The sequence below is a fragment of the Emydura macquarii genome, unplaced genomic scaffold (assembly GCF_026122565.2).
Source record: "Emydura macquarii macquarii isolate MOO-44397 ecotype Brisbane River unplaced genomic scaffold, CSIRO-AGI_Emac_v2 contig_729, whole genome shotgun sequence".
Classification (NCBI taxonomy): domain Eukaryota; kingdom Metazoa; phylum Chordata; order Testudines; family Chelidae; genus Emydura; species Emydura macquarii.
In genome coordinates this window covers 1,708,325-1,720,764 of record NW_027130866.1, presented here as the reverse complement: position 1 = coordinate 1,720,764, position 12,440 = coordinate 1,708,325, and the positions used below count along the sequence as shown (strand labels likewise).

Genomic DNA, 12,440 nt, shown 5'->3' with positions numbered 1-12,440 from the left:
GTAGAAGCAAACAGTGGCACAAATCCTGTCATTCTTACTCAGTCCTTATTCATGCAAAACTACCACTAAAACAATGAGAAACCCATTCCATTAGTTTGCTAAAGGACAGCAGGATATGGAGCTGTACGTTTCACATGTTTCTACTGTACGCTACTTAATTGACTGAAATGTGGGCATTCAGCCTATCAAAACTATACAAAACTAACCATAAGAGGTCCAGGAAAAAGAAAAGGAAGAGAAGCTGTAAGTGAGGGAGTCTTTTCAAGCAACAATACTGATTACCAGATTAAAACCCCACTCACTCATATGTGCAGAATGGGTTTACTTCTCATGCAGTTTGCAATGGCGCTTTGGTGGCTCCAACTGCAGTTTGGGGATTTTTAATTGGAGTTTGTGGTTCAACACAGGCTAAAATCATTAATGTGGGGAAGAGAGCCTGTAGTACCAGTGCTCAGGTACCATGGAGAGAACCAAGATAGAATAGGAATGAAACCAAGAAATCTCATCACCAGTGCATAGCTCAGGACTTGGGAACTACTGATGTAGTTAACATAACACTAAACAGCACATCTGTGCCTCCCCAGTTGTAAGTATTGTGCTTTCTGGCTCAGGGCCAGGGGTAGATTACAATTAAATGGAACAGAAATCTAAAATTCAGTTGTCTTGTCTCTTTGGCTCCCTCTAGATCCTTTTAAGGAACTCAGTGATCAGCACTCTGCTTTCTGTGCCTGCCCTGTGAAAGAGGAGCCACAACCTGATCAGTTTGCTCAGCACAGATACCCCTGCTGCTCCTACACCATGGTAGCTGGATCCTTGAAGCAGTGTATCATGGTCCCAAATTCAGGGTGGTCTCTGAAGTTTGGGTCTTTGTGTTCCAAGGAGTCTTCAAAAGGTCAAGATGAAAACATGAATTCAAATAAAATACAGGTGGTCTCTCTTGTAAGGGCACTGTTACTTGTGGTTACGGAGGCAAATCCAAAGGCCCAACTTACTGCTGGGGTCACAGCTCAAGCCTTGCATGGCGTGCATATATTCGTCACCCAGCCAAGCCTGGTAGTTCTGATTTGTGATTGGAACCAATTCTGTGGTGGTGTCTTTGAAGAGAAGATTCTTTGCATTGTAGGCTGCAGAATCAAACATCTGAAATCTTTGCTGTAACATTAAGGAAAGAGTAAGTGTCTATAAGGCAAGGACACCTGTATCTAATGCTTGGTCTACACTTAAAAGGTTAAGATAGGTTGACATGACTCCCTCAGTCTGGTGTATGAAAAAAAAACCACCTCTGACTAACATAGCTCTACTAACCAAAACCCCAGAGGAGATGCAGCTACGTTGATGAGCAATGCTTCTGTTGATAAAACTGCTGTTTTTTAAGGAGGTGGCATCCTTACACCAATGGAAAACCCCTTCAGTTGGTGTAGGCTGCATCTATACTATGGGGTTATACAGTATAGGTATGCTGACATAGCTGTGCTGATATAATTTTGGACTGTAGACTTAGGTCATGTCTATGCTACTGCAACACAGCTACAGCGCTGTTGCTGTGCTACTGTAGTGCCACAGTGTAGATGGTTCCTACACCAATGGAAGGGGTTTTTCCCCTAATGTAGATAATCATAGAATCAGAACTCAAAAAGATATCAAGAGATCTTCTAGTCTAATTCCCAGCATTCAAGGTACAACTAAGTATTATCTAGACCATCCCTTAGAGGTGTTTGTCTAACCTGTTCTTAAAAATCTCCAGTGATGGAGATTCCAGAACCTCCCTAGGCAATTTATTCCAGTGCTTAAGTACCCTAACAGTTAGGAAGTTTTTCCTAATGTTCAACCTAAACTGCCCTTGCTGCAATTTAAGCCCATTGCTTCTTATCCTATCCTCAGAGATTAAAGAGAACAATCTTTCTCCCTCCTCCTTGTAACAACCTTTCATGTATTTGAAAACTGTTATGTCCCCCCTCAGTCTTCTCTTCTCCAGACTAAACAGACCCAATTTTTTCAATATTCCCTCATAGATCATGTTTTCTAGAACTTTAATCATTTTTGTTGCTCTTTGCTGGACTCTCTCCTATTCGTCAGAATCTTTCCTGAAATGGGGTGCCCAGAACTAGACATAATATACCAGTTGAGGCCTAATCAATGTGGCGTAGAGTGGAAAGATTACTTCTTGTGTCTTGCATTCAACACTCCTGCTAATACATCCCAGCATGATGTTTGCTTTTTTTGCAACAGCATTACACTGTTGACTCATATTTAGTTTGTGATCCACTATGACCCCCAGATCCCTTTCCTCAGTACTCCTTCCTAGGCAGTCGTTTCCCATTTTGCCTGTGTCCAACTGATTGTTCCTTCCTAAGTGGAGTACTTTGCATTTGTCCTTATTGAATTTCATCCTATTTACTTCAGATCATTTCTCCAGTTTGTCAAGATCATTTTGAATTTAATTCCTATCCTCCAAAGCAGTTGCAACTCTTCTCAGTTTGGTATTGTCCACAAACTTTATAAGTGTACTCTCAATGCCATTATCGAAATCATTGATGACGATATTGAACGGAATCAGACCCAGAATAGATCCCTGCAGGACTCCAGTTGATATGCCCTTCCAGCTTGACTGTGAACCACTGATAACTACTGTCTGGGAATGGTTTCCCAGGCAGTTATGCATCCACCTTATAGTAGCATCATCTAGGCTGTATTTCCCTCGTTTGTTTACACAGTCATGCGAGCCTTCTCTCTGAGAAGCCATCTGTCTGAGAAGTAGCAGTAAGCTTGATGGAAAAACCTTTCCATCAACCTAGTTGCATCTACACTAGGGGTTAGGTCGACCTAACTGTGGTGCTCAGGGTGTGAAATTTTTCACAGCCCTGTGTGAATTGCTAGGCCAAACTACGTTTTAGGTGTACTGCAGGCCATAGCTTAAGTAATGTTTAAGTCTGGGATGAAAAGATCCACATTGTTGGGAACATTGACATTGAGGGCACTATTGCGCTTGTACCTTCACAAAACATAAGCAACTGCCCTAAAGAAGTTCAAGCCTTGTTCAGTGTCTCTTGGTATTTAGGGCAAAGGAAGTGGTGTAAGATCATCAGCCCCTTTATGTGGCTGAAAGTGCTCAGTATCCCACAGGATCAAGCCGGGTGAGTAGGGAGCCAACTAAAAAAATAGAACAACTGATGACAAAAAATGTAATCCACCTGCCCCTGCTTAAGCATCTGGAAGATGAGTGACCCATCAGTGTCAGGTCTGACGACAACAGCATGAGCTGGAACGCGGGCCAGGTGGCATTTCCTCCAGTCTGTAACCTCAGCTGTGCTGCCATCCCGGCAGAGAAGCTGGAAGTCGTTGGAGTGAAGCTGTTGGGCCCATGAGGAAGGAGTCTGGCCTGAAATCAAATAGAACAGTTATGAAACACTTTTCAGAATCATACTGATGGACACACAGCTGCTGATGCCTCTATCTCCCTCTGACTCTGCTCTAGCCATCCAGCCACACTATTTCTAAAGTACCTAATCACGAGCAGCAATTCTCAGCTACCTTCTGCCTGATTTTCCCTTAAGCTGCATAAAAAGCAGGAGGAAAGCAGGCTTAACCCACTATTTGGGAATGTCCCTGTCTCAGAGTATGTCTATACTGCAGAGTGAAGTTGATTTAATTTCAATTGACTTTCACCCGCCAAACTTATGAAGTTGGAGCAGCATGATCACATCACACACATTGCATTGGGGGTTTGCGTCCCCATCAGCCACACTTGTATCGATAATCAAAGCAGTGCACCATGTGTAGCTATCCCACAGTGCAACTATCCGCAGTGACTTTTGGGAAGGTTGTCATCCTCCCATGATGCAACATGCTCCCTTGCCCTTCCCCTCTTGTCGAAACCAGACAGACAAATGTTTTTTGGTGCCATTTTTCCAAACCCGTCTCTGCCACAGGCACACCATTGCTGGAGAGGCATGGAACCCGCTCAGCTGTGCACTGTCATTGTGAGCATCACAAATTCCTCATGGCTTATCCTGCAGTATTTTCAAGGCCAAGACAGGAGCCGCAGCACAGAAAATTGCAATGTTACTGACGCCGCCCTGCTACGAGCCATAGAATGAAACAATTCCCGTTTGCTGTGCACTGTCATTGTGAGCATCACAAATTCCTCATGGCTTATCCTGCAGTATTTTCAAGGCCAAGACAGGAGCCGCAGCACAGAAAATTGCAATGTTACTGACGCCGCCCTGCTACGAGCCATAGAATGAAACAATTCCCGTTTGCTGAATGCTGTCACGCACCATCTTCAGTCGGTGAAGCGCCACTTCTGGTCCCAGGAAACAAGCACTGACTGGTGGGATCGCATTATTGTGGGATGATGAGCAGTGGCTGCAGAACTTTCATTTGTGAAAGGCCACTTTCACTGAACTTTGCACAGAGATGTCCCGAGCTCTGAAATGCATGAATACTTGCTTGAGACTTACTGTGACAGTGGAGAAGCGAGTGGCCATCGCTCTGTGGAAGTTAGCAACCCCAGACTGCTACCAGTCAGTTGGGAATCAATTTGGAGTCAGTAAATCCATCATGGGAGCTGCTGTGATACAAGTGTGCCTAGTCATTAATAGACTTCTGCTAAGAAGGGTAGTGACTTTGGGAAACGTGCAGGACATAGTGGATGGGTTTGCCACAATGGGGTTCCCAAACTGTGGCAGGGCAACAGATGGCACATATAGCCCTATCTTAGCACCGGACCACCTTGCCACAGAGTACATAAACTGAAAGGGATATTTCTCAATGGTGTTGCAGGCCCTTGTGGCTCACAGAGGATGCTTCACTGACATCAAGGTGGGGTGGTCTGGAAAGGTGCATGACGGGCGCATCTCTAGGAACTCAGGTCTGTTCAAAAAGCTGCAAGTAGGCACTTTATTAGTGATATTGAAATACCAATAGTGATCCTGGGGGATCCTGCCTATCCCTTGCTCCCCTGGCTAATGAAGCCCTACACTGGGCACCTGGACAGTGAGAAGGAGCGTTTCAATAATAGGCTCAGCAAGTGCAGAATAGTGATGGAATGTGCATATGGCTGCTTAAAGGCATGATGGTGCAGTTTGCTCACTAGGATAGACCTCAGTGAACGCAACATCCCAACTATTCTCTCTGTCTGCTGTGTACTCCGTAATATGTGTAAAACAAAGGGAAAAATTCCCACTGGGTTGGGGAAGGCTGATAGGGTGGCCACAAATTTTGAGCCGCCAGATACCAGTGCAACGCTGAGAACCAACCACGGAGCGATGCGCCTCACGGAAGCATTGAAAACCCATTTTTGCAATGAATTGCAGCAATGTATGTCTCCATCACTGCTGTGCCTTCCCTTTCCATCCTCTACCCTCGCACCATCTTTCCCCTCTCCCTGTTCCCCCGGTGACAATCCCCGAGCTCTCAATGAATAAAGAGTAATGTTTTTTAAAGCAGTAAAGTTTTATGGGTGATCCATTAGTGAGGGGAAAGGAAGATAATTTAACATTCTCATAAGGCTGTTAGGGGATCCAGAGCAAAGTGTGACTGTGCAAACAGCAAAGCACGCACATTCCCAGTTCTTAAAGGGGCCATCACCTCTTTCTGCTCCCCTCCACCGGCATGGAATGGAGCACATACTGCACCCTGCTCAACCTCCTCCTACAGCGCTTGGGGATGGAGGCTGGGAAACAGCTTGATAGCTGAGCATTTTGCAGGGGCTGCAAAGGGAGTCTGTCTTGCTGCTGCTCTTCCTGAAGCTCTACCAGATGCCTCAGCATGTCAGACTGATCCCTCATATATGCAACATTTCCTCTTGCATTGCACACTCCTGCTCCTGGGCTGATTTTCTGTTTTCCATGTCCATGTTCAGTTTTTCTGACAATGACATCCTCCAGACTCTGAGCTCTCTGTCAGCAGCCATGGAAGCATTCATTAGTTCATTGAACATGTCATCCTGAGGGGTTTTTTTTCACCTTCTAATCTGGGAAAGGCGCGCTGCAGGAATAGAAGTTGGGGTGAAGGCCAAGCTGTCCACTGTAAGGCAAGCAAAGCACAAAGTTTTCATTGTTAGCTGGTCCCATGGATGAAAAGCAATGTTACAATGTAAAAAGAACTCCCCTTCATATTCACAAGGCAATGCCAGACCTGCATACCAATATGTACATATTGCACAGGTCAGAGTGGTGTTCCAGCCATGGTAAGTAAGAGGCCTTTGCATCCATTATAGGGAAGTCTCTGTAGCACTAAATTCCCCAATCCACACTTACCCAAGGAGCAGGATCATTGGGCTCCCCTTTACCATCCCATAGACCGGTTTGGGAGGAGGTGGTCCAAACGGATTGAAGGAGGATGTGAGTGAAGTGTCGCTGGAGAAAACAATGTCATGGCTAGGAATTGTCTGTGTTGGTGTAGGACACTGTCCATGGCAGGGAAATAACATGCAGTGACTATATTGGTTGGGTACTGTAAACTTGCACCACCTTCCCTAGGTGACCATGTGTGATATCAGTCTCCTGAGTATAACACAGGCTGAAAGGGAAGATTTGCTGCAGGCATCTGCGTACAGGCCTGGCCCTTATGCTGCTATGGTGTGTTCTGTAATGATGTCTGCTCATTTAATAGCAGAGTGGCGAGGAAATGTGTCCTACCATGGAGGAAGAAATAAGGCTGCCCTCCCCAGAAATCTTCTGCAAAGGATTGCAGAGTACCTACATGCAAGTTTCTTGGAGATATCCATGGAGGATTCTTGGAGCATCCCTGTGCACATAAATAGTCTGTTCTGGGGGTAAACCTCTGCTTAAGTGGACCAACACCCAGGAATCCCATCCCCACAAACACACAGACTTCTTTTTTTGCAGAAATAAGAAGCTGGACTGGGGCTATAACCACAGAAATATGATTTGTTATAAACAGACACATACTCACCAGATGTGCCTTCCGCAGCATGTCAGTCAGTCACACTGTCCTGCATCCAGCTGGGCTGCTCTGGGGTAACAAACAGGTCCTGGCTCTCGGGGAGAATGGATACCTCACTCGCCTGCCCCGTTCTCATTCGCCTCCTCCTCATCCACAGAGTCTTCCTCATTCATCCTGGACTGGGATTCTACGGAGGTATCTATGCTGCATGGTGGTACAGTAGTGGGGTCACCGCCGAGAATCGCATGCAGCTCCTCATAAAAGTGGCGTGTCTTTGGTGATGAGCCAGAATGACTGTTTGCCTCCCTAGTTTTCTGATATGCCTTCCTCAGCTCTTTGATTTTAACGTGGCACTGCTGCGCATCCCTGTTGTGACCCTTCTTCACCATACCACGCGATATCTTCTCGTAGATAGCCAGATTTCTTTTGCTGGCTCAGAGCAGAGCCAGAAAACAAGGTTACTTACCAGTAACTGTTGTTCTTCGAGATGTGTTGCTCATATCCATTCCAATGTAGGTGTGTGCGCGCCCCGTGCACAGATTCCCGGAACTTTTTCCCTAGCAAGCCCCGCATGGCCAGCTCAGGCGCCCCCTGGAGTGCCGCGCTCATATCGCGGTATAAAGGGCACTGCTGGCACCGCGGGTCCCCAGTCCCTTCTTTCTGCCAACTCCGACAGTGGGGACGGGGGGTGGGTTTGGAATGGATATGAGCAACACATCTCGAAGAACAACAGTTACTGGTAAGTAACCTTGTTTTCTATCTTCGAGTGATTGCTCATATGCATTCCAATGTAGGTGATTGAGTAGCCATACCTTGGAGGAGGGTAGGAGTTATCGGTGACCTGCTCTAGACAGCACGGCCCTGCCGAACCCTGCGTCTTCCCTTGCTTGTTCCACGATGGCGTAATGCGACGTGAACGTATGGACTGACGACCAGGTCGCTGCCCTGCAGATGTCCTGCAGGGGAACCCTTTCTAGAAAGGCTGCGGAAGAGGCCTGAGCCCTAGTGGAGTGTGCTCTCACCGGCCCTGGGAGGGGTACTCCTGCCTGCTCATAGCATGCTTTAATGCAGGCAGTAATCCACTTGGAGATGCGCTGGGTGGAGACAGGCAAGCCCTTCATCCTATCCGCCACAGCCACGAAGAGCTGTGTCGACTTCCGGAAAGGCTTGGTCCTCTCGAGATAGAAGGCCAAGGCTCGCCTGACATCCAGCGAATGTCCTCTCCTTTCCTCCTCCGACTCGTGGGGTTTTGGAAAGAACACAGGAAGGAAAATGTCCTGGTTACAGTGGAACTGAGACACCACCTTAGGCATAAAAGCCGGGTGAGGCCTCAGCCGGACCTTATCCTTATAAAAAACCGTGTAGGGGGGCTCCGAGGTTAACGCCCTCAGTTCGGAGACCCTTCTGGCCGAGGTGATAGCCACTAGGAAGGCCACCTTCCATGACAAAAGTAGAAGGGAGCATGTAGCCAAGGGCTCGAATGGATGACCCATCAGCCCGTTAAGGACCAAGTTGAGGTCCCAGGGTGGCACCGGGTCCCGCACCTGAGGGAAAGTCCTCTCCACCCCCTTAAGGAACCTCACCGACATAGGGTGAGAAAACAGGGAGCGGCCCTCCATGGGTTGGTGGAAGGCCGAGATGGCTGCTAGGTGGACCTTGAGGGAGGCCAAAGCCAGGCCCTGCAGTTTAAGCTGCAGTAAGTACTCCAAGATGGCCTGTATAGGTGAGATGCTAGGGTGTAACCCTCTCGCTTCTGCCCACCCCGAAAACCTCCACCACTTAGCTTTATATGTTACTTGCGTGGACGGCTTCCTGCTGCCCAGGAGGACCTGTTGAACCTGCATGGAACAGGCTCTCTCTCCCTCTGTCAGCCACAAAGTCTCCAGGCGGTGAGGTGGAGGGAGTCCAGGTCGGGGTGCAACAATCTCCCATGGTCCTGGGAGATCAGGTCGCACCGTCTGGGTAGCGGAATCGGTTCGGTGATGGAGAGGTCGAGCAGCATGCTGTACCAATGCTGCCTCGGCCACGCTGGGGCAATCAGGATAATGTCCGCCCTGTCCCTCTTGATTTTGAGGAGGACTTGTGGCAGGAGCGGGACAGGGGGAAAAGCATACATTAAATCCCCTGTCCAGGGAATCAAAAAGGCATCGGACAGAGAGCCCGGCTCGCGACCCCTGAGCGAGCAAAACCTCGGGCATTTCCTGTTCTCCGCTGTAGCGAACAGGTCCAGACGGGGAGTACCCCACCGTTGGAAGAGGCAAGCCACTATGTCCTGGTGTAAGGACCATTCGTGGCGGGGAGAAAAAAATCTGCTGAGGCGGTCTGCCTTGCTGTTCCGTACCCCCGGGAGGTGAGAGGCAGATAAATGAAACCCGTGCCTCACCGCGAAGTCCCAGAGGTGAATGGCTTCCTGGCAGAGTGCCGAGGAACGTGCCCCCCCTTGCCTGTTCATGTAGAACATGGCTGCCGTATTGTCCGTAAGGACTCGGACCACACTGCCCCTGAGGAAGTGGAGGAAGGCCTTGCAGGCCAATCGGACCGCTCTGAGCTCGCGCACGTTGATGTGCAGAGCTCTCTCCTCCAGTGACCAAAGCCCTTGGGTGCCCTGATCGTGAGAAATGTGGGCTCCCCATCCCCGATCGGATGCGTCTGTGATGAGCGTCACAGATGGGATGAACTCTCTGAAGGGGACGCCCATCATCACTTCCCTCGGGTCCCTCCACCAATCGAGGGATGACAGCACCTGTGGGGGAACCAGGACCATTCTAGTTAGAGAATGCCGGTGTGGTACATACACCGAAGCCAGCCACGCCTGGAGAGGTCTAAGCCTCAATCGTGCCAGTCTCACCACATATGTAGAAGCCGCCATATGTCCCAACAGCTGCAGGCAGTGCCTGGCTGTCGTCATGGGGGACAAGTGGAGATCAGATATGATGGCTGCCATCGCCTCAAATCTTGCTTGAGGGAGGAAGGCCCTGGCTTGTACCGCATCTAGCCTGGCTCCAATAAACTCAATACATTGTACCGGAGTGAGTGTGGACTTTTGCTCATTGATAAGCAGCCCCAGTCTAGCGCACAATTCGCGTGTGAGGAACAGACTATGTCTCACATGGGAACTCGACCTCCCCCTGATTAACCAGTCATCCAGGTAGGGGAAGATTTGAACACCTTTACGGCGCAGGTGGGCTACCACCACAGCCATACACTTAGTAAAGACCCTAGGTGCTGAGGAGAGCCCAAAGGGTAGGGACCGAAACTGATAATGGCGTCCCGCTACCACAAACCTCAAGAACCGCCTATGGGCCGGTAATATTGAGATGTGAAAGTATGCATCCTTTAGGTCAAGGGCGGCATACCAATCCCCTGGGTCAAGGACCGGAATGATTGTGGCGAGGGAGACCATACGAAACTTAACCCGCCTAATATACCTATTTAGGCCACGGAGGTCCAGAATGGGCCTAAGGCCTCCTTCGCCTTGGGGATTAAGAAATATTTAGAGTAAAAGCCCCTGCCCTCTTCGGCCAGTGGGACTTCCTCCACTGCCCCCAACGTGAGGAGCGACCCAATCTCCCGCACAAGGAGTTGAACCGAGGCCGGATCCCCAATGGGGGACAGCCGCGGAGGGTTGTTGGGGGGAAAAGCTGTGAGCTGGAGGGAGTACCCCTTAGCAATCACCTCCAGGACCCACCGGTCCGTAGTAATGGCTTCCCAATCCGCAAGGAAAGGGCGAAGCCTATCTGCGAACGGCCGGCCAAGATCCCAGAGAGAAGGAAGAGTACCACCCTCCGGTTCTGGGTCAAAAACGTTTATTCGGATTACCCCCTTTCGAAGGCCCCTGCTGGCCCCCTGCAGAGGACCCTTGGCGGCCTCCTCTGCTGGGACCGCGGTAGCGCTCACGACCCCTCCTCTGCTGGGCGGGGCGAGGAGCCGGCCTGGGCGGGGGTGGTGGTTGCCTCTGGGCTTGAGGTCTGGACTGCTGTTTGGAGGCCTGAGGGGTATACAACCCAAGTGACTTCAGGGTGGCCCGAGAGTCCTTGAGTGCGTGGAGTTTGTCGTCTGTCTTCTCCGAGAACAGACCCAGGCCATCAAACGGTAAGTCCTGAATGGCCTGCTGTACCTCCTGGGTGAGGCCAGAAGCCTGAAGCCATGAACAGCGGCGCATCACTATCGCCGAGGCCATAGCCCTGCTGGCTGTGTCCGCCGCGTCACTAGCCGACTGCAGCGCAGCGGTGGCCACAGCAGCCCCTTCCTGGAGGATAGTGGAAAAGTCTGCCTCCTGGTCCGGGGGCAGCTGGGAGGCAAACCTCTGCATAGAGGCCCACAAGTTTTTATTATATTTCCCAAACAGGGCCTGATGGTTCGCTACTCTAAACTGCAGCGCCGCAGTAGAGTAAACCTTCCTCCCAAATAAGTCCATCTTGCGACCCTCCTTGTCCTTGGGCGTGTTACCCTGGTTCCCCTGGCGGTCCCTCTGGTTGGCCGCATCGACCACCAGGGAGCAAGGTGCCGGGTGGTTGTAGAGGAACTCAAATGGTTCCTTGGGGACATAATACTTGCGTTCCACCCCCTTGGACGTAGAGGGCAGAGAGGACGGGGTCTGCCAGAGTTTCCTGGCTATCTTCATGACATTGTCATGTACTGGCAAGGTGGCCCGTGAGGGTCCCAGAGAGCTCGAGGGCCCAAAAAGGGGGTCCTCCTCCTCGGACATGAGCTTAAACTCCATGCCTAAGTTTTCAGCCGCCCTCTTTAGGAGGTCTTGATGAGCCCTAAAGTCAAACAGGGGCCCCTTACGATCCCTGGCTGCTGCCTCATCAGGCGATGAGGAGGAAGAGAAGGGTAGGGGCGCAGTGGAGGGTCCCTCCCCTGGGTCCGAATCCTCCGACCCTTGCTCCTGAACCTTAGGTGCGGGAGGTACGGGGGGAGCCACCGCCGACTGCAGCGACACTGAGCCCTGGGGCATAGTGGCATTCCAAGGCCCCCAGTACGGCCACTGCCAAGGCCCTTGGGTCCATCCTGGGGCCTGCAGGGAAGGCTGCTGCAGCTGCACAGCCTTCCTGTCCCCCGAGCCCGCCGTGCGTCGTCTATGTCGCCGACGCGTGGAGCGGTCGGGCGAGGACGACGCGGACCGGTGCCGACGTCGGCGGTGCCGGCGATACGAGGAAGTCGAGGATGATGACGACGACGTAGCCGACCGGCCTCTGCGGTGAGAGGACTTGCGGTACCGCTTCCCTCCCCGGGACCGAGAGCGGTACCGATGACGGCGACGTAGAGGAGAGTCCCGTCGCCCCGATGTCGGCGTCGGGCCAACCGGTGCCGGGCCCATCATCGGTGCGGCCCCCATCGGTGCCGGGCCTAACGGTGCCTGGACCATTGGTGCCGGAGCCATCGGTGCCGGAGCCATCAGTGTCTCTGGGCCTTTCGAGACCGACGGTGACCGGGAGCGGTGCCGAGACGGGCTCCGTGCCGAAGAGTGCGAGCCCGAGTCTCGGTCCCTGCTGGCATTGGAGCTGGACACACGGCTCCGGCGACGG

The 12,440-nt window shown here is 51.0% G+C and overlaps 2 protein-coding genes across 3 annotated transcripts in view; both read right to left on the bottom strand.

The window, feature by feature from the left end:
* The window catches only part of MELTF (melanotransferrin), a 61,528-nt gene that overhangs the window by 30,966 nt on the left and 18,122 nt on the right, over nt 1-12,440 (bottom strand). For both annotated transcript variants that reach the window (XM_067542855.1, XM_067542854.1), the window contains exons 7-8: nt 3,192-3,379; nt 993-1,152 (exon numbers count right to left, since the gene is read on the bottom strand). In XM_067542855.1, coding sequence (XP_067398956.1) covers nt 993-1,152; nt 3,192-3,379 — 348 coding nt within the window. The remainder of the gene's footprint in view (nt 1-992; nt 1,153-3,191; nt 3,380-12,440) is intronic.
* Nucleotides 3,454-9,959, bottom strand: LOC137149350 (uncharacterized). Its single transcript, XM_067542856.1, has 3 exons — nt 7,722-9,959; nt 6,919-7,113; nt 3,454-6,027 (listed from the first exon to the last, which is right to left on the bottom strand). Exon 1 carries the CDS (start codon nt 9,851-9,853, stop codon nt 8,777-8,779), a length of 1,077 nt encoding a protein of 358 aa, XP_067398957.1. The 5' UTR covers nt 9,854-9,959; the 3' UTR covers nt 3,454-6,027; nt 6,919-7,113; nt 7,722-8,776.